This window comes from Caenorhabditis elegans, chromosome I (genome assembly GCF_000002985.6).
Source record: "Caenorhabditis elegans chromosome I".
Lineage (NCBI taxonomy): Eukaryota > Metazoa > Nematoda > Chromadorea > Rhabditida > Rhabditidae > Caenorhabditis > Caenorhabditis elegans.
This window is the reverse complement of record NC_003279.8, coordinates 5,773,936-5,795,210: the sequence shown is the minus strand read 5'-3', so window position 1 is coordinate 5,795,210 and position 21,275 is coordinate 5,773,936. Positions and strand designations below refer to the sequence as shown.

The 21,275-nt window shown below is 35.4% G+C and overlaps 4 protein-coding genes and 4 non-coding genes across 8 annotated transcripts; 6 read left to right on the top strand and 2 right to left on the bottom strand.

Annotated features, from left to right (window-relative positions):
- Positions 1-96: 96 nt before the first annotated feature.
- Positions 97-2,890, top strand: glh-3 (ATP-dependent RNA helicase glh-3). The gene is made up of 6 exons (NM_059280.5): positions 97-254; positions 302-655; positions 767-1,999; positions 2,045-2,148; positions 2,195-2,376; positions 2,426-2,890. Exons 1-6 carry the CDS (start codon positions 170-172, stop codon positions 2,628-2,630), a joined length of 2,163 nt encoding a protein of 720 aa, NP_491681.1. The 5' UTR covers positions 97-169; the 3' UTR covers positions 2,631-2,890.
- A 568-nt stretch (positions 2,891-3,458) lies between these two features.
- On the top strand, positions 3,459-6,577 carry cpb-3 (Cytoplasmic polyadenylation element-binding protein 3). Its single transcript, NM_059279.8, has 6 exons — positions 3,459-3,610; positions 3,658-4,587; positions 4,632-4,790; positions 4,865-5,465; positions 5,542-5,754; positions 5,830-6,577. Exons 1-6 carry the CDS (start codon positions 3,488-3,490, stop codon positions 6,039-6,041), a joined length of 2,238 nt encoding a protein of 745 aa, NP_491680.2. The 5' UTR covers positions 3,459-3,487; the 3' UTR covers positions 6,042-6,577.
- A 23-nt stretch (positions 6,578-6,600) lies between these two features.
- Positions 6,601-11,400, bottom strand: rnt-1 (Runt-related transcription factor rnt-1). The gene is made up of 8 exons (NM_001383147.2): positions 11,302-11,400; positions 10,287-10,404; positions 9,911-10,030; positions 9,036-9,109; positions 7,943-8,059; positions 7,275-7,333; positions 7,104-7,222; positions 6,601-7,051 (listed from the first exon to the last, which is right to left on the bottom strand). Exons 1-8 carry the CDS (start codon positions 11,368-11,370, stop codon positions 6,822-6,824), a joined length of 906 nt encoding a protein of 301 aa, NP_001370335.1. The 5' UTR covers positions 11,371-11,400; the 3' UTR covers positions 6,601-6,821.
- Positions 10,549-10,569, top strand: 21ur-14150. Its single transcript, NR_050143.1, has one exon.
- Positions 11,401-13,058: 1,658 nt separating the features above from the next.
- Positions 13,059-13,123, top strand: B0414.10. Its single transcript, NR_050142.1, has one exon. It is a non-coding gene; the product is annotated as an Unclassified non-coding RNA B0414.10 (non-coding RNA).
- A 958-nt stretch (positions 13,124-14,081) lies between these two features.
- Positions 14,082-14,230, top strand: B0414.11. Its single transcript, NR_050141.1, has one exon. It is a non-coding gene; the product is annotated as an Unclassified non-coding RNA B0414.11 (non-coding RNA).
- Positions 14,231-16,717: 2,487 nt separating this feature from the next.
- Positions 16,718-16,780, top strand: B0414.12. The gene has a single exon (NR_050140.1). It is a non-coding gene; the product is annotated as an Unclassified non-coding RNA B0414.12 (non-coding RNA).
- A 2,820-nt stretch (positions 16,781-19,600) lies between these two features.
- On the bottom strand, positions 19,601-20,626 carry hil-5 (Histone H1.5). Its single transcript, NM_059277.6, has 2 exons — positions 20,354-20,626; positions 19,601-20,194 (listed from the first exon to the last, which is right to left on the bottom strand). The coding sequence occupies exons 1-2, from the start codon at positions 20,588-20,590 to the stop codon at positions 19,754-19,756; spliced, it is 678 nt and encodes a 225-aa protein (NP_491678.1). The 5' UTR covers positions 20,591-20,626; the 3' UTR covers positions 19,601-19,753.
- Between the last annotated feature and the right edge of the window lie 649 nt (positions 20,627-21,275).

The following is a 21,275-nucleotide window of genomic DNA, read 5'->3' as shown; positions in this document are numbered from 1 at the left end:
GTGTTTATTTTTATTTGGTGTTTAAAAACTAATTTATATGCTTATTTATCGTTTCTTGGAAACAAAACAACTTTACGCGCAAAATATTCTTTGCAGGTAAACGAAATCTTCCGATACTGGCTGGGGGATTAACTCTGGTTGTCAAAATAGAGTTAAACGGCACGGAATAATGGATAAAAGCCCAACAAAGACAAGTATCCGGACCAAATTCGCTAGACACCAGCCAATTTCTGATGTAGATACTACAGAACAATGTAGGTTTTCTGAATATCACTACCAATTCCCAACATTTATTTTTCAGCGAGTTCATGCATTAAAAAAGATGATCGAGGTCTCAGCAGTTTTGGAGTTCAATCATCAGTATTTTCTCGTCGTAGCTGTAGGATGTCTGAACTCGAAGCGAAACCAACAATAATTTCCGAAGATCAACGTATAGCCGTGCGCAGCGAGATTGGGGGCTCTTTTTCTGGCTTCGATGACAAAGTTGATAATGTTTTCCACTCAAATAATAATTTGCATGGATCACCATCTACAACGGAATTGGAATGTCCTGGGATAATGAATCCGAGATTTCTCGTGGGCAGATCTCTAAATTCTAGATCACGAGCAGTAACTCGTGGAAGCAAGAGAACCTCGAATGTCAAAGAAAATGAAGGTAAGTTTGGCAGGAATTTACTATCTGGTAAAAGTGTGGTCTTTGTATGAAGAATTATTTGAAATTAAGTACCGAATACAGATAATAGACAATTTCTCAAACTTTTTTCAGGGAGCATCCACCGTTCTGATGATCAAGTATCAACTGAAAACTGTTCGGCAAAAGATGAGGAACGTGACAGAGATTCCGGTGGTGTTTCAAGCTATGGAAACAAAAGAAGCGATGAATTCTGCGGTACCTCTCCAATCCTTGAAGCAAAAGGTTTTGGAATCAGCAATACATGTTTCAATTGCAAGAAGTATGGACATCGTGCAACAGAATGCTCCGCCCCACAACGTGAATGTGCTAATTGTGGTGATCCGAATCATCGTGCAAATGAGTGCGCAAGCTGGTCGAAAAACGGAGTTCAAGAGCCGACAAAGGTCACCTATGTGCCAGTCGTGGACAAGATGGAGGAGGTATTTAGCATGTTGAAGATTAACGCTGGAGATTTCTTTGACAAGTTCTTTGACGCTAGCGTTCAACTTGTGTCACGTGGACAGCCGGTCACCATTCAACCATGTAAAAGTTTTTCCGATTCCGATATTCCTCAAAGTATGAGAAGAAACGTGGAGAGAGCAGGTTATACCCGAACAACTCCGATTCAACAATATACACTTCCACTTGTTGCTGATGGCAAAGATATCCTTGCTTGTGCTCAGACTGGATCGGGCAAAACTGCAGCATTTCTTTTGCCGATTATGTCTCGTCTAATTTTGGAAAAGGATTTGAATTATGGAGCAGAAGGAGGTTGCTATCCACGATGCATTATTCTTACACCAACTCGAGAGCTTGCTGATCAAATTTACAACGAGGGCAGAAAGTTTTCCTATCAATCTGTTATGGAAATCAAACCAGTCTATGGCGGAATAAATGTAGGATACAATAAGAGCCAGATTATGAAAGGATGTACTATCATTGTTGGAACAATTGGACGTGTTAAACATTTTTGTGAAGATGGCGCTATAAAACTCGATAAGTGTCGATACCTGGTCCTAGATGAAGCAGATCGAATGATTGATTCAATGGGATTCGGACCAGAAATTGAGCAAATTATCAACTATAAGAATATGCCCAAAAATGATAAACGACAAACAATGATGTTCAGTGCCACATTTCCCAGCAGCGTCCAAGAAGCTGCTCGTAAATTGTTGCGTGAAGACTACACAATGATTACAATCGATAAAATTGGAGCCGCCAACAAATGTGTCATTCAAGAGTTCGAGTTGTGCGATAGAACATCAAAAGTGGATAAGCTTTTGAAGCTTCTCGGTATCGATATTGACACCTACACCACCGAGAAAAGTTTGTTTTACTTTCACTTTTCAATATCGTCATATATGTTTTTAGATTCTGATGTCTTTGTGAAGAAAACGATTGTATTCGTTGCTCAACAAAAAATGGCAGACACTCTGGCCAGTATCATGTCGGCAGCCCAAGTTCCAGCGATTACAGTTCGTTTGTATATTAGTAGTGTATTTCCATTCTTCTTTTTTATAGATTCACGGTGCTCGCGAGCAAAAAGAACGGTCGGCTGCTTTGAAATTGTTCCGAAGTGGAGCTAAGCCAGTGCTCATCGCCACGGCTGTTGTTGAGCGTGGTCTTGACATTAAAGGTGTAGATCATGTTATTAACTACGACATGCCAAATAACATTGATGATTATATCCATCGAATTGGCCGGTTGGTTATTTCCTGAAATGTTTTATTTTTTGTAATTACCGTTTTTCAGAACTGGACGAGTCGGAAACTCGGGAAGAGCAACTAGCTTCATATCATTGGCAGACGATGTTCAAATTCTGCCGCAGTTGGTGCGAACTCTAGCTGACGCCGAACAAGTTGTGCCAAGCTGGATGAAGGAAGCTGCAGGAGGGACCTCCAATCCTAATAAATTCGAAAAATCTATTGATACCGAGGAACCGGAGGAAGCTTGGTGAAGCAATGTATTCTAAATTTAATTTCTGCAAAATATCAATCTTGACGTATTATTTTTCTGATAATGTTCAGCCCCCTTTTATTCCCCAAAATATCTGATCGTCTTGGCATTTCAACTTTAAATTTCCCGAATTTTTAAAATATATTTTTTGTTGTTAGGTTTATATGTTCATTTTTGTTTTCAATAGTTGGAATGTTTATAAATTCAGATCAGTATTCAATCAATGTCTCGTAAATCTGATAAATTTTTGTTTTAATTAAAGCTTTCAAAATCTTTTCAGATGGACTCACTATCAGTTTTTTTTAACTTCTCAGTTGTCTTGGCACGATGCCCACTCGATAATAACTGGTCATCTGTTTATTCGTGACTCATAAATTTGATAATAGTGAACGCTGAGAACGTGTTTTTTAATGAATTTTAATATTTAAATTCAATCAATTCAAATAATTAAATCTCATTCATCTTATAATATTAAAATCTTATGTATATAAAAATTAAATTAAGTCAATTTGAATTTTACGAAAGAATTACTGTAGCACATGTTCTGTGTAACATCGCGTCGTTCATCATGTTTTGTGTGCATACACTAAGCAAATTCAAATTTCAAAATGCTTTAATTTCGAAAATCCCAAAATTTTAAAATCAGTTTTTAGAAATGTTTTGTCAGTTTTTTATTCTGTCCGTGTTGTTTTAGGGAAAATTCTTTCTTCCAATTTGAGTTTGAAAATGTTTTCGTTAAAAACAAGTTTGAAGAACCTGTAGTTAATAACTTTCGCCTGAGCATAATTACTTTCGCTCTTGAACTCAAGGGAACATTTCTAATTTTCAGACTTGCTGCCGTTGATAAAAGCATTCACCATGAACCTGAATGACCGAGTGGAAGGCATCGGTAATGAAAGATCTATCGTTGCGAAATCAACCGAGAGAAAGAACAAAATTCCGCCCTCGTTAAAGCTCAGTCCTGTTGAGTCAGTTGGCGAGGTTTGTAAATTTGTTTTTCGAAATAGTTTAAAAGTTTTCATTTTTAGAAATCTCCAACTCCTGCAACAGTTTATGATTTGTTCAAGAAGTACCACAAATCGGACAGTGTAAAGCCGACCGAAGAAGACAACATGAATGTAGGATTTGACAAGCTTTCTACAGACGAGAAGAATGGATTTCTTCGAAAGCTTCAAATGCTCACTGTTGGAAGCAAAAAATCATCGAAAGTAGATGAATCCACTCCGTCGCCTGCTAATCGCCTACTCAAAAAGATTGTACCATCTCGCCGGACATCAACAGAGCATCCGAATTCGTCGAATCGAATGCATATTTTTGGATCTTCAAGAACTACAAAGAAGTCTATCGACTCGGAAAGAAATTCACAGCGTAAGAAATCTGCTCGGCGACTAAATTTCGAGAGAGACGCAGAGCAAAAGAAGGATTCAACAAAAACAAATAATAGTTCATTCGTTGCTGAAATGACTAGAGAATATGAGAAGATAGTTATCTCGAAGGGTGCTCCCGTTCCAATCAATAAGGCAAATCGGAATCTCTACCGTAATCCTCGTGGTTCCCTTGAGACTCCTACAGATTCTCCGCAAAAAGGCTTCAGCAGTTCAACCGAATCGTCTCCTTCTGACAGTATGAATCAGTTTCCATCTCGAGAGCACTTCACATCTGCAAATGAGGAATCTCCGATGAAAAGAAAAAACTTCCAACAAGAACATGGAAATAAAAACCGTGATAGCGACGCAACTTGGTTTGGAGAGCTTCCGCCCAGAGATTATACAAGTCCAACATTCTCACGGAAGATATTTGTTGGAGGAGTTCCATGGGATATCACTGAGGCAGCTTTAAAAGATTCATTTGGAGAATTTGGTTCGTGTGCAGTTGAATGGCCTGGACAAGAAGCACGTTATCGCAGTGGACAATCAAATTTGGCTCCGTCAAATGGGAGTTTGAGAGCTCAAACGAAGGTACGAACTTTTTGAACGGTTAAAAATAACACTGAAATTTTCAGTATACTGGACAAGCTGCTACTGGGTACGTCTACATGATATTTGAAGATGAACGCGCTGTTGCTTCTCTACTTCACGAATGTTCTCAAGAGATTGGAGGAGCCGGAGAATGGTACTTTAAGATTCGAGCTCAAAGATCGAAATCGACCGAGATACGGCAGGTAGGTCAACCACAATATGTGATGTTTCTTTTTTGCGTATATTCTACTATGATTTCAATTTTCAATCATTTCAGGTACAAATCATTCCATGGGTTACCTCGGACTCTATGTTTTGTGAGGATGATACACTTCTCGAAACAGGAATAGAGCCAAAACGAACTGTCTTTGTTGGAGCTTTACATGGGATGATGACAGCTCAAGTACTTCATTCAATAATGGAGGACTGTTTTGGAGCCGTTGAATGTGTGCAACTTGATACGGATAAGTTCAAATATCCGATTGGAAGTGGACGTGTCACATTTCGTGAACATGGCGCGTATTTCAAAGCCATCGAGATGGGATATCTGCACGTCTATACCAGCAAATTCCGTAAACGTGTCCAGATAGATCCATTCCTCGAAAGTACATGCTGTATGGTATGTAATTCGCAGTCAGCACACTGTTTCTGTCGGAATAAGAATTGCTTCAAGTACTACTGTCACAACTGTTGGGCATTGGATCACGGAAAAGATGATGATCAAGAAGTCCATATTCCAGTGATTGTACCATCGTCGGCTTCGAAAGCGTTTCCAGGAGCAACTACTCGTCGTTCGCAAGTTTCAAGCAGCTTGTCGTTGAAAAATGGATCTAACAATTCTCAAGTCAATAATTCGATTCCTCATTTTCCTTCGGCAGGTACAGATAACTAATTTTTATTTTTCGAAAATTTGGAAAATATCTATTTCTTAAACTCAGTTTTTATAATTTTCAGGTTTCCCTATCATCGTCGGCGCACCTGCACAAACATTGTCAGCTCTCTATGGATATATTCAAAATGGTCAACAACTGTTGAAACCAGCCGTTTTTGAGCCACCAATGACACCATCACCAAGTGAGATCAACAAGAATAGAAGAAGCTTCACAGAGTTTTCGACTCCGCCAACAGTCTTCTTCAATTCAACTCCTGTCATATCTCCACAAAAGAGTGAGTGGAATATTTCAATACTTTATAAGCGGAGCATATTATTTTACTCAATTGTTACATTTTCTCAAATTTCAGGTGTGTCCGACGGTTCTCCATTGCCAGCATACTACAACTCGGCTGCATTCCTAACTCCACCACCAACATACTACGGTTCTCCAAACCACCCGACATCTAGCAACATTTCGCAACCTCAGCAACCATACTATGGCGCTAACCTTTATTATGGCTTTATTCCCCCTCAGCAACATCCTTCTGCAATGATGCGCTCTCCCAATTACGGCCAGTAAGCGCTTGCCTGTTTCCATCAAAAATTGCCATGTTCTCATTACTATTCGAATATTTTATATAAGTTCCGTCGCTCGTAGTTCTGTAGAAATAATCAACGTAGTTTATGTTTGCTGAAAACTATGAATGAGAAAACTCCCTGTGAATCATATTGCATCTGTAACATCTTTTTTTGTTTTCCCCTGTAGCGTTTAGTTTGGGCCTTCTTAATTGTTTGTTTTTTTAATCAATTTTGTTATTTTGTTGTGTTTCTAATCATCCATCTCCCAACTCTTATCCGAATCTGATGCCATTTTTCCTTGTCATTCGCAATCAATTCGTATGCCATTTTCTTGGTCCCATCTGTAGATTTAAACTCTCCGCATTGCGTTTTACCTCCCTCTCGTTTAATGTATACAAGAAGAATCGAAGGTAACGTTTTATCTTTTTTATCACTTATAAAATTATTCATCTTAAGTACTCTTTCACATCCTCCCCAATTGCATATTTTCTCGCAGATTGCGCATTAATTTTTTTTTCGAATAAAATTTTTTCGATAGTACGACTTGTTGTCTAGTTGAATTCAAACCTGAAACTTTATTAGATATGATGATAATCTATTCCGATTTAGATCAAAACTTGTATTATTATACAAAAAAGGTTGAAAACCGTTAAATGAACCCGTTGAACGTGTTTTAAAACGAGAATATTGAGAAAAGTGACTGAAGAGGTAGGAAACAATTGAGATTTGGAAATTGAGAGAAATTTGGTGTGTTGTGGTAAAATAATGAATATTTTTAAGATTAAAAAGGCCTCCAAATAGTCGGAGAAGAACTATTCGATGAAGTTATTGATACATTTCTTCGTCTTTTTGATTCTACAGATTCCGGAGTTTCTTGAATTAAATTAATTGAAGTTTCTGATGATTTTGTGATTGAACGAGGAGAAGATGGTCGTTTTAACTTCCGATCATCAGAAGTTGGAGTTATAAAAATTGATGGAGATGATAGGCATGTAGACGTATTAAGGGATACTGCAATTAATAAATTATATATATATATTTATTTCCGAAAAAATAATCTAACCATTTTCCTGTTCAACTTTTTGTTTAATCGGAGTTTTCATCGATTCGCTGTGAATTTTCCAAAGTGCAGCTGAGATAGAAGGATGTGGTCCTGGAGAGATAAGCGGAAAAAATGATGGGCTGAAAAATATAAAAATTATTTTATGAATAATGTGAAATTCGAAAAACTTACGGGAAAGTTTGAGTCATTGGTAAAGGAAACCATGGTGGTGGAATCATTGTCATTGGCATCTGAAAATTAAATTTTTAAAAATTGTTTGCAATTTTTTCATGAATGTTCTTCTACAGTTTTTTGCAGAATTTTTCAAATTAAAAACATTTCAAAAATGAATGAATTTTTTATATTGGGGACGCAGAAAAATGTGAATTTTGAAATTGGGGGTGTGAGCGCGCTCCAACGCCAAAAGTCTCCGCCCCCAAACGCTGGGTCTCGTTAGGTATTATCGGATGAATTTTATATCGAAACTGATGCCATAAAATTCATAATCAAATAAAAACCCTTATTCACTTTTCTGTACTTTTCAAAACATTATTTCACAGTAAAAATCATTAGAGTCAATTGAGAGTAGAAACAATTTAATTCTCGAAATCAGGTGAAATCAGCAAAAGTTATTGAAAACGTTTGAATTTCTGATATTCCCGCCAATACCTAACGAGACCCAACATGAGGGGGCGGAGCGTTTTCATTTGCCTCGATTTCAGAAAAAGGAGACTACTGTACTTCTTAAAGTCACATCCTTTTTTTCTCAGGCTTTATTCAACAAATTCTGGTAATTTCGAGACCCTATACTTAAGTAATTAATACAAAATTTTGTTTGTACAAAAATCAAAAAATCGTACCGGTGGTCCAGGCGTTCGGATAATATCATTTGGGAATATTGTCTGCTGTTCTGCCTGCCGTTTCAAAGATCCTTGTGGTTTTGGTATTCTCGCATCCCTTGGTCCATCAACCGTAACCTATAATTAAATTAATAAGTTTTATCGTATTAAACTGACATCATTTCTTCCCATTCCAACATATTTGGCTTCCTTTTTTAAAAAATAAATTTGAATAAATAAACCAAAACTCAATGCAACATAAGAAGTTGCAATTGATAAGAATATTTACCGATTACTAGGCTTTCTGAAAACTAGTTTTTATTTGTAAAGAGGTGTACCAGGTGACGCATCGTGGTTAATAATCAGATAAGAGAGTACGGTAGTTGATGTGCGGTAAATCTATACATTGTTTTAGAAAACTTAAAGATGGAGTAGTTAAAGAGGGAATTTTGTATAAATTTGTACTCATAAAATAACTGATATCATAAAAACGCTTAAAATTTTTTTTGATTTCCTAACATTTTTGGGAGATTCTGAGCAATTTCTCATGTTTGCCCCAACAAAAAATTTAAAAGAATAAAGCTTTTTTTGGTCGACTTCCAAAATTTTGAGTGGCAATTACAGGGTCTCGACACGACGGAAATGTTTTAAAATGTTAGCTATAGAATGGAATACGCTCATTAAAAAGTATGTAGTTCTCACGTCACAACTTTTTTCGATTTTTCGTTGTTTTTTGTAAAATCAGATGCTCGAAGAGAAATAAGAATTAGAGTGGATGTAAAACTACAGTACCCTTGAGAGGTGCATGCTCCTTTTTATTCCAAAAAAATCAGTCGTTTCGAGACCCTTAATTTGTATTATTCATTTGCGAGTTGTAGCAGCCAAAAAATCTATTTTGCCTCAAAAATAGCACAACTTCGGTTCTGGGTAGGGAAATATTTGGTAATTTTTGAATCATAAGTTATCCAATTAATTCAAAAAAAGATTGATACTTACTCAATGTAATTATCAATTACCTATAGGCGCATTTAAAATCTACATGATATCATATAAATACATTCCCTTCTCCTTAGAATTCCACAAAACTTCCCACAATCCATTCGGATAAACTCACCTTGATCACATTTTTGACGGTGGCCACCATCATCGGCGCCGAATGTATAACGATTGTCAAATGGAATTTTCGGCCTGCAAAAGACACAAAAAACGATTGGAAAATGTGCAGTTTTATTATGAGCCGACGATGTTCTTCTCCATTCCGCCGCCGCCGCCACCTCACAAAAAGTATCCCATTAAATGCGGGCATTTGTCGCGCATTTTTATGTTACACTGATGTTCCGGATAATATAATGGCTCCGGTCAGACTACTCAGGTGGAATCATCAGTTTATTGGAAAATTTTATTATTTTAATGTGGAACACGGCCGTTAATGTATGCGCTTTTAAAATGAGAAAATGTTTAGACAGAAGTGGAAAAAATGATAAGAAAACACAAATCAATAGATTTATAAGAGGTTAAATTAATTTTTTGGTTTTTTGATACAACTAAAAGTTACATGCACCATACGTTATTATAATAAACCGTGCATTTCCATGCACTTCCCAGAGCTCAACTTTGGAATTTTACATATCGGTTATTTTATATTTATTGATAAATTTAGGAAAAATGAAGTTCAAAGCCCATAACGTTGTAATTGATAGATTGATAGAAACTAATAGGTAGAATATGAAATGTATTTATCAGGGAATTAAATTATTTAATTTACTATTAGTAATTTTAGGAAGTTTCATTTTTTTTTGTCTCCCAAGTGTCATACTTTTTCTACCCGCATTCTTACCTCTCACCACTTTTCTCTACTTACCTACCAATTGCAGTTACATATACAGTACTTCTTTGTCAGTTGACTACTTTGTACTAATACCCACAAATATGTGGTCATTACCCCTTTTTTCTACCCGCGCCAACCGGTTATTTGGCTACAGTACTCACCTCTGCCGGACCGCCCGACAAACCGCAAATCGTTAAATTTTGCCACTTGTCGATGCACTTTTGCTTTCTCATTTCGAACTTCTTCGCATGGTTTTTCGTCATTTCCAGCCCAAATTGATACTGAAAATATTATTTGAGCAGTGAAGAAATTGCTTTTTTTATTTATTTTGAAATATAAATTTCAACATAAAGCAATGCAAATATAAGGTTTGTTTTATCATTTTCAGAAATGCTCAATCACATGATTTCAACAATAATTCAAGAGAAGGCAAAATTCCAAAAAAATCATTCCAAACTTATTTCAAATCGTAGAGAGTTTTGAAAAAAGTAAAAATATAAATACGAAAGTGAATCAAAAGAAAAATCAATAATTTACCTTCTGTATTATCTGGAACAGGCGTTAGTAATACAACATAAAATGGTTCTTGAAATGATTTATTTGATCTCCAATGCTTCGGAAGAGCTGTGTATAAAATGTTTGGAGATGATGATTTCTGAAAATTTATTGTTTTGTAAAAATATCTCACAATTCTTTTACACTCTTGTTCGTCATTATATAAAATGTAATATTTTTCGATTGATAATTACAAAGTCAATTTCAATGAAACCTCTAAAACTCAACAAAATCATCGAAATGCTTGTGGTTTGAGCTGAATACTTTTATGATAAGAGAATGAAGATTACTGTATTCATTTGATTACTCAATTTCCAACCGATGCAAAATCAATATACTCTATGTCTTGCAAAAAAAAGTTCAAAAACAAAATGTAAAAATGTTGCTATAAGTTGTAGTTTGGTGTAGTGTAATTTTTATTTTTCATTTCATACCGTCTCGTAAATCTTTAAGATGATTTGATAAAATCTGCTCATAATTGACTATGGAAAATCAATACCCTAGAGTCATGAACTACCGTATACTCTCAAGAAAAGGAAGAGTTTTGAAATTTTTAAAAAAGTACATTTAAATTTGTAAAACTTTGCCGGGAAAATTAACTCAACTTTTTCTAATGTTATGAACGAAAATTAAAAAAAAACTGTAGAAATTCCGTTCACAGACTAGATAAATTGTAAGTTCTTTTACGTTCGGATTTTTGGAAATTTTAGGAACAATTGTTAAAAGTCACTGTAACAAAACCAAAATTTCCCAATTTCGAATCGAAATGCTCAATTCAAAATTATTGTGATATACAGGTACAATTTTAAAGTTAAAGTGACTAGATTATGATTTTAGGAAAAATTGAAAAAATCCAGGTTTATCAATATTTCAGGTTTTAAAAAACGATTTTTCTTCCGAAAACCGAATAAATGACTTAAGAAAGTTTAAAAATTGAAAACCTAAGACTTCGAAGTTTTTTTATAAAGAATCACAGGTGTTCAAGTGCCATACATACCTCTAATGTTTTAGCAGGTGCAGGTTGTTGCTCTATAAAATTCCGAACGTGATGGAAGACGTTGGTCATTTCTGTTAGTTTCCCAGAATACTTCCAGCACTGAAAATGAACATATTTAATTGAGTAGTGATAGAAGGTATTTGAAAATTCAAGAACAATGAAACTATTGCTTGCAATCATAATGACAAAAAAAAATTAGAGATCTGAAAGCTTCATGTACATTTTTTATGGGGGTTTCAAGGCGGAGTAGGGAAATTATTTAAAATTACTACTAGTGCTTTTTGTGACCAAATATCATAGTGCATTTTATTATTTTCAGACAAACAGTGACAAATGCTCATTATAATAATTTTGGAAGTCAACCAAAAAATGTTCTACGAGTTTTATTTTTTATAGGAATGCAATAATACTGAATTCCTCGAAAGGTCCAAATGTTTCGAGGTATTTTTCCAAAACTGTCAGAAGACTGAAAAAAAAACTGACAAATCTGAAACGTTTTAGTGTGTCTTATTTGGATACTCAGATTAAAAAAAAAACATTTCGAGTATACATATATGTTTTTTGACAAAATTTCCACTGATCCTTCTCCGCCTTAAAATTATATTTTGATCCATAAAATTCAAAGAAAAACATTTTTTTCGTCGAATAAATTTTAACATAACATTTAGTAAACAAATAAATAAAAACAAGATTGCCAGAAACGAGCCAATGATGTCTTTTGGCCGTGCAACCGCAAAAACTAGATAAATAGACGATTGTGCTCCGTTTTCAACTGATAAAGCGGAAGTGTGGTTTGGAAAGAAACGAAGTTTCAAAATGGGTGTTTATATGTTCAAAGAAGACACACCTATGAAATTGGTTAAAGAATTTGAAAATTACTAAAACGGAACGAAACGAGGGGAAAAAGATTGTTGAATTCCAGAGAAAAAAGGAAGTTATTTTATTTGCTTACACATTCTTTAAACTACCAACTTCTCAAAAATTGATAACTCTATTCAAATAAAGTTTATGAATGACTTCAAATAAGAAAATGAAGAAAATTATATATTCAACAATTTTCCAAGTAGACAAACATTTACTTATGAATCTAAAAAAGTTTAATAACCTACAAGGAAGTTGTGATAGAGTTGGAATATATTTGCATCTTATTTAATTCTTTACAATTTCAATTTTTGTTTCTTTTCAAAAGTTGCTGGATTTTGCCTTTCCTTTTCTAAATATTTTAAAATTTGTGGTAATTTAACAATTTGGCAGTTACCAAATTAGAAAATATTTTGAAATCGGAATTTCCGGAAATTACCAAACAAAACATGCCCAGGAGACAACTTAATTGTAAGAACGTACAATATTTTTTCACTAGGTAATCAAATAATTTCTCCAAAATCGTCCACCATTTCTCGTTATTTCAGATTCGAGTTTTCGCGATAAGAAACAATGAAATTACGGTATTTTTCTTATTGCTCTAACAGAAGTAATTTTGAGTAAGGGGATGGTACTAGAAATATTTTTTCTTATAAAACTTATAGGATGACTCTTTAAATATTTTATATGATAACTTTAAGAAAACTCATAGTTATTTGGATTTCCGGTTTCAAAGCTTCGTTCATAGCTGAAACTCATGTTTGACTTATTAACTGTGAGTTTGTTTTTCTGAACTAAATATTTACTTCAAACTTGTCACAAATTATTTGTTGAAAATCGAGTATTTCAGAAAATCAGAGGTAAATTTCAAAATGACATTGGGGGCGGGCGTATGTGGCTTGAAAGGTGTTGGCGGGCGGTAGATGGGGCGAAAAGATAAAGGACAGGTACTGAAAACGATGAATTGAAAGCGAAAAAAGAATGAAGAAAAGATGAGGTAGACTTTTGAGTAGGTGGGGGAATGAAAAGGACCGCAAAAAATGAAATGAGCGAAAGTGAAATGGAGAGCGGTGAAAGGGGTCAGGGAAACGGGATAACGGGGAGATTTTGGAAATATTGCGGTTTTTCGGAGATAGTATTAAAGAATTAAATAGCTAAGTACAGTGTAAATGAAAATAGCAGAACTGAGCTAAAATGGGAATGAATATTTAGAGCTGGAGTTGCCTAAAAACTTTCATCTTGGTACATTGGAGTTATTTTCACATTTACTTAATAAACATAGCAAATTATTCTTCAGTACCACAATTTTTTCAAAATAACAAAAACATAGACTCTAAAAACGTTAAAATGACCAATGACTGAAATTTGTTCAATTTTATCTGAGCTCTTGAACTTCCAGCTTCAAGTTCTGTTGGTTTTCTAAATATATTCATGTAGAAAGGAATTTCAAACGTTCTGACCGTATCATCACTAAAAATACAGAATTTATTTAAATTTTCCCAAAGTAAGGGTGGTGTGGCAGCAAAACTATTAGAAGCATCAATGCTGATAGAGATATTTGATAGAATACGGTTAGAATACGGTAATGTTCAATAAGAAGACTTAATGAGGAAGTGCTCTAAAAATAACATAGGACTTCGATTTACCAAGATATTAATTTTATAGAAGAAGGTAATTCTTTTAAAAATCTAGGGAAACCTTCTTTAAATGTTGGTACTGTAATCCTATAAAGATTTCCAGTCTCACTCGATGCACAACTATTTCCCAAATGGTTTTGTATTTTTACCCTGATTCGTGTAGAATAAGTTAAATACCAGAACAACCCTAAATGTGGTCCTTTCTACAGGAATCTGTCTCCTTCAGAAAGGACACATCATATTCATCAGATTGGGGTGCGAACGGCCGCCATTCCGTGGAAAGATGATGGGTGTTTCGCGGTTGTTTTGAGGGAAAGACACACGCAGATTCAGATAAGAGTGAATCCTTAGGATAGGAAGAAGAAACGAACGGAGAGTACCCACCAGGAAGATTAGGATCTACAGAAGGAGAAGCAGCAGCTGAGTGAGGGGAACAAGAGAGAGAGAGAGAGAGAGAGAGAGAGGGAACATGACAGTATATCATAGAAGGACAAGCTGCGGCCGAACATAGATGGGTGGTTGCAGATTGCATCAGTAAAATTCGGAAGAATTCAGATATGAACTACTGAAATTCTTTAAAATGGAATCAAAAGGTAAGAATAATCTAACATTTAGGTAACCTTGATAATTTTAACTGAACTTTGGGTAAATGAACTTTTTTGGCAGTTTCATGCTTCTTCATTCAGGCGTTCTCTATGACATCTCTATAATTTCTTTCTTTCTTTTCAATCAGAGACCAATACCGTTATGCAGCAACTCTTTATTACTCGAACTAAAGAATCTACTGATGATCATTACAACTGGTAGAGACAGTTTTAAAGATTTTCCAAAAAAAGAGTTACCACACACACCCACACACATCTGTTTTGTACCGTATAACTACCGGAAATAAGGAATTGCAAATTAAGAGTCATTTTATAAATAAAAACATTCAGGTTTTAATCATAATCAACTAAATACTTTTCGCGTTTGGAAAAGTAGGAAAAGTAACAAATGAGGGTAGTTTACAATTTTCAAAAAAGAAGAGAAAAGGGATCGCTGGAAAAAGTGACAACTACAAGTTTTGACAAATATTTAGGAGTCATGTACAGGGTGGGCCAAAAGTATGGTAACACGTTTGCAGCTCTATAACTTCACGTGTGAAGAGAGTTATTACATCAATTTGTACAAGTTTTGTTCTCCATAAAATACTGACCAGATGAACGTTTTGAATTTTCAAAATATTCCCATCCGCATCGCTGCAGGCCTTAAGAACTTTTGAGATCACGACCTTTATGGCACGCAAGTCGGCATTCTGCGGGATTTCTACATTTTTCTCGAGGAATCCATCAAGTGTCTTACAAGTTTTTATAGTTCAAAGAATGCTCTTGGTCTGGAGATTCTTTAAAAACAAAAATCCAAAAAATTTCTGTAGTGGTATTTCTGTCATGGACTGTGGCAGTAGCTTAAGTCTTGGCATAGTCGCCATAAAGATGGACGTGAGCGGCGGCAGCAGTATGAAGAAAAATTCATTTTAGTACTTTTTGGCACGGTTTGACCTGACTTTTCAGAATTAAAAAAAAAAATTAGCTCTGCTGATTTTGTGGGTCGTTACGCCTTGTGAAACCAAAAAAACTGTGTAAATTTCGCAAAGTTGAATTCATGAAATATTCAAAGGTTTTTTCTAGGCGCCAGTGTCGACACAGAAAATTTTTATATGCTACAAAAACAATCAAAAACGCTTCTTCACTTCTTTAACTTTCAATTTAACATAAAAATCATACATCTGAAAATTATTGGCGTGCATGGGAGGTGCGTTTGCGTGGGAAGTGCCGCGTGCCAAAACGCCGTTTTTTCGAAAGAGTTCGCCAAATTACCGAGGTGATTAAAATCGCACATTATTGGGAAACATTACAAATTTTGGGTCAAATTGAAGGAAATTTATTCAGCTATCAGTATTCGATAGAAGAATGTACGTATGGCGTGGAAGTCGCGCAAAAAGCTTATGTAAAAGAGCGCTCCAAGTGTTACCATACTTTTGGCCCACCCTGTATACAAAATCCCCATTGACAATACTCCAGCTTTTAAGAATGACCACATTTGAAGACTGTTTTAACTTCTGCAATTCTTTTTAAAATGTAAATAAAATGTATCAAATTACAGTTTATCGTAATCCAACTAATTGCAGAAGCTGAGTAATACATTTTGGAATAGTTTGATTATCACGGTCAGCCAACTGGTATGAAAACTTTATTTTATTTAAAATACTCTTCTATTCTTTAACATTTTGCGATTCAATCAATAAAAATTAGTAGGAATGTTAATTTTTCTAAGCAGCCAAGTGTTGCTTGTCAAAAAAGTTCAAAAAGCATTTAAGAATTCTCATAACTCGGCATTTTATCAAAATTATGCTATTTAGATTTCGTAAATTTTATTGAGTTTGGAAGAGCGTTTCATTTATTAGCCACAAAAATTCACAATAATAGTAATTAGTTGTATATTAATTTTTTCCAAAATTTTCGTCTGTCCCTTGTCTCTAATAAGTAGCTCCATTAGTCTTATTCTTGTTGTCTTTTTTAATTTAAAATCTTCGACTGATTAATGTTTTAAAATATCCAATTTTGTTACTGATATGTATAATTCAAACTGAAGGGAAACAAAAAAAAACAAATACATCAAAAGATAAATAAATTCTTCCAAAACTGGAAATCATTTAACATTTAACATTACCATTAAAAATTGAAGTTTTGAATATCCTGACAATTTTTTAAGTTATTTGAAATTCTTGATAAGGTATATGAGATTGAAAAAAAGCCAAATTATAATTCGAAACGGAAACTGAGTAATCGTCTACAACGTTAAAATGATTTCTCTTCTCATTACCGTACACTATTTAGCTCCGCCCTTTTTCTTGAAAGGGTGTCAGGAGGCCGCCAGTGTGTCGGTGGATAATGAATGTTTCTACCACCATCTCACCAAACCATGTTTTTCGTTTCGCGCCCATTTCTACGCGTTGTCTGTTTGTTATGATGCGTCGTTTCTTGATTGTCATCTGCATTTATTATGACTGCCAGAATATGTACATGACGAGGGGGCATTACAAGCGAAAAATGAGAAGAACTGTTTGAAAAAGATAGAGTTCGGAATTTTATAGCTTTTTATTGGATGTTTCATAGGTGGAGTAGTATGTAAGGGTATGATGCTTTTAAATATCTAAAAGTATTGTGAAACTCATTCTCAGAAATATCACCAAAAAAAACGAAAATAAGGAGAAAGAATGAAAAGATTCAATTTTTGAATTGTGGTTTTCCCATATTTTTAAATGATTGATCTTCATTTTTTCTGGAATTTTGAGATAATATTTAAATGTATGTACATACTTTTTACTTTGGAATATTTAGAGCTTGAGTTACTGTAGGACTACTGTAGGTTTTACAATGGAACTCATAATGCTGAAAAATGAGGCTTTTCATTTTTGAGAATTCTAGGCAATTACAGCGATTAAAAGATTTTATTCTATCTTTAACGATTACGTTTCACATATGTATAAATCAAGTAATTCTATTTTTATTTGGAGGAGATTGGGGATTATCAGAACTTTGTTACAGGAATTAGTTTCAATGAAATGATTACGTTTGATTAAAATTTTCAAAAGATTTTTTTTCAGTTGATAATGTATAGATAGGCAGATAATATTGAATTTGGTATTTAACGAGAAAATGCCATAAATATCCCAAGAAGGTTTAGTTATTCATATAGAAAATTGGATTACTAAATTCAAAATTAAAACAAAAAAACTTAGTTTCTACCGAATTTTCAACCAATCGAACTTTACCGAAAACATCCAGACATGTGAAAAGAGGCGGAGTCTAAAAGGCCCCTTTTCACCACCGCCGCCTTTCGTCGTCTACGTGTCATAAAATTTGGCCACAACTCGTCGCTCTTCTGGGGGCTCTTCTTCTTTTCGTTTTCTTCTTATTTTGTCAGCTGCAATGGGAATAACAGTTGTTGTGGGCAGAAAGAGTTTGATTCGATCACCAGTGAAGCCCTTGCCTTCCCCCCTGAAGCCACATCGATCACCGTCCAACCGCTATCAGTGGTGACAAACGGGTGGGGTAAGGAGGAGAGGAAATCGGAAGAAGAAGAAGACTTGTTGCTACTACATTTATTGGTACTCTTTCGTCTTCTCCGAGTTGTCTGATGACACCCACAGCGTGTGATATATCTACTTTGTACCAATGGATTAATGCGATTTTGTGACAAGGAAAGCGCCTTTATTGATTCAGGAATATACCTCAGCTTCTATGTAGGATTTCTGCAGTACTACACAAGTGAAAATACTTCTGATAGTGAATTAGAAGAGCACTGTGAATATAAACTTTGATTTTCAAAATGATATCTACTTAAGTATACTTGCATTGTATTGGAACAATTGTGTCAAAATCAAAATGTTATACATTGATTTAAAAAAAAAACTAAATCCCGCCTTTGTATTCGCTTATTGGTTGGACCTGATTACGGTAGCACAAAATAAAATCGAAAAAAAAGTTAGAGAGAGAGAGAGAGAGAGAGAGAGAGAGAGAGAGAGAGAGAGAGAGAGAGAGAGAGAGAGAGAGAGAGAATTTTTGAACCTTCCACAAAATACTCCTAAAAGGTCATAAGACACTGAAAAAATTGTAAAGCAAATAATTATTTTCATCAGTAGACAACCAAATTTACCAAATACTCGATACTTATCGACCCCTGCGACAAGAACAAGTTGGTAAAAATATCAGATTTTAGCGGTTTTTTCAAATAAAAATTGTTGAGAATCATGAGTCATACCCACCTGTAACAGATACGACTACTGTACTACCATTTAAAATTGAAATGTGAAGTTTTTTAGTTGAACCTATAAACCACAACAGTTCCATAAAAGCTGTACTCAAGTCCAGGCTTTTGGTAATACTGGTCTCTTCATCCAGCCACCACTGAAAAAATGGTGTTTTTGTTAACTAAAAAAGGGTACTTCTCTTATATTCACCTCTCCTCCAGAACTCTTTCTGAACCTACCGTACACCATGCCAGTCTTGCCAATTAATGTTTCCATTTCCATATGTATAATTATCCGAGTTTTTCAAAACTACCAATTACCAAATGCTTCCCCTTGGCTATAAAGAAATGAAAGTTAATTAAAATTTGGCAAAACTGACCGCGTCATTTTCACTGTAGGAAGATCACAGTTCAAGAGTCTTCGAGAGCTCATTTGAAATTCACTGTTGAATCAGGCACAAACTTGCTTTGACATGACCGATGTAATGAACCATTAATCGGTTTCTTCAATTGTTCTACATCCCATCTCCATGTCATTTTATTTGTGTGAAAGAGTCCTTTCCCATTAAATAAGTTGGTGAATTGAGCAGGCGTGCTCCTCCTGTCGGTCAGATATCACACGAAGAAAGTTTCGAAAAGATATTATTGAGAGAGAAAGACCGCCAGTATGACAACGAGTGAAAATAGCAAATGTTGTGGTTGATAACGTGTACATAGACACCACTTCCACACACACACACACAAAATATATCCCACCGAAACACCAGTCAAGTGAGAAAGAGATATTCGTGAAGCAACTTGAGAAAATTGCAAATAATCCGTTACTGCATATGGTGATCCCAAATTATAATTAATTAATAGCACCTTTTGATCACTAAATACAGATGTTAACTTTTTAATGTTCACTAAAAGTGACGAAATACAAAATGTTGCTAAATGAAGATTTCAATTTATTCTCGCTGAGAGCACTGTCTTGGAAATCTATTTTCTGAAAAAAAAAAGAGAACAATAGAATCTATTAATGGTTTATTGGAAGGTATATTTGTTAAAATGGAACAAATTATGATTAAATGGGAAGAAAAAACCGGTACCCGGGACACCTTCAAGGAGGAGGTATATTACAATGGTGAGATCGAATTAAATTTGAATTTCACACAGTGTTATTAGGCTTTTGGGGCAGTACCAACGGCCTTCCTGGCAGGAGTCTTCTTTGTAGCAGCTTTCGTGACAGCAGCCTTCTTTGGAGCGGCTTCAGTGGCAGCAGCCTTCTTTGGAGCGGTTTCATTGGCAGCAGACTTCGTTGGAGCGGCGGCTTTCTTAGTGACCTTCTTGACAGCTGGCTTAGCGATCCTCTTCGGTGACTTGACCTTCTTCACCTTGTCTCCGGTCTTTTTGGCGACAGTTTTCTTAGCCTTGTCTCCGCTGACAGCCTTCTTGGCGACGGTCTTCATAACCTTTTGCTCTCCAGTGGCAGCCTTCTTCACTGCTGGTGGCTTCTCGGCAACGGCAAGACGGAATCGTCCGTTGGCTCCGATTCCGTTAGTCTGGACGAGGACCTTGCTGACGACTCCTTTTTTAAGTGCAGAGCGAAGGTGAGCGTTGGTCTGGAATTAAGATGCATTTAGTGAAGGTTGGTTTAATTTTCAGGGGAAAATCTATTAATATTGTCAACGTTTTGGAAGAATTGTTCAAAAATCAGGTTTATATATTTTTTGGAAAAATCGATTCAAAACCACTCTCTTTAAAATAAAATGCATATTTACCTTGTTAACTTGATCTCCAAGCGTGTATTTGGCAGTGATGAACTTGAAAATGGCGACCCTGGATGATCCCTTGCGGTCCTTGAGGTTGCTGACGGCTTCGGTGATCATGTTGATGAATGGCGGATGGGCGGCAACGACCTTCACCTTCGGAATCTTGGTAGCCTTGGCCTTCGTGGCTTTTGAAGCTTTGGTTGGGGTCTTGACTGCTGGAGTCTCGGCAACGGCGACGTCGGACATTGTTAAACGATGAACAAACACTTGAAAAGTGATAGTGAATGATGCGCGAGCGCCACCCTTTTATACTCATCCTCTACCACCCTGTCGGGACACATATCCCGCCCCTTGTTCACCTCCGAATGGCAAATGATGCCAAAATTGGGGGGCCTTGACTAAATCGCATATAATTTGCTCAGTTCTGCATGAAATTCAATTTTCTTTTCAGAAACTTATAGGTGAATAGTCTAGCAACAAATCCAGGCAACACTCGTTAAAATTACTCATGAACTCATATAAATGCAACACCTCAAAGTTCAATTAGATTTTTCAATGTGACATTTGGCATTCGAATCACCATATATCATTGACACCTGCAGTTTTTGACTTTCTGAATTGAGTTTCTGGAAAAAAAAAATTTTTTTCTATTTGAATATAGAAGTCTCATGTACATTTCAACTGAACTTCGAATTTTAATACCTTGATAAAGTTGAAATTACATATGTTATCTGCAATTTTGCTCTCGAATTTCAAAATCTTCAATTCACAGTAATAATAATCGTTGAAAAAACAGCTGTCCCTTTTTTATTTTTTTTATTCTCTCCGGTGATCTCCAGGAAATGTTCACCGTGGAATCTAAAAATTAAAAAACCGATCAAGAATTCGAATTGTTAGTCCTCTGAAACGATACCAAAATGTGCATCTCACT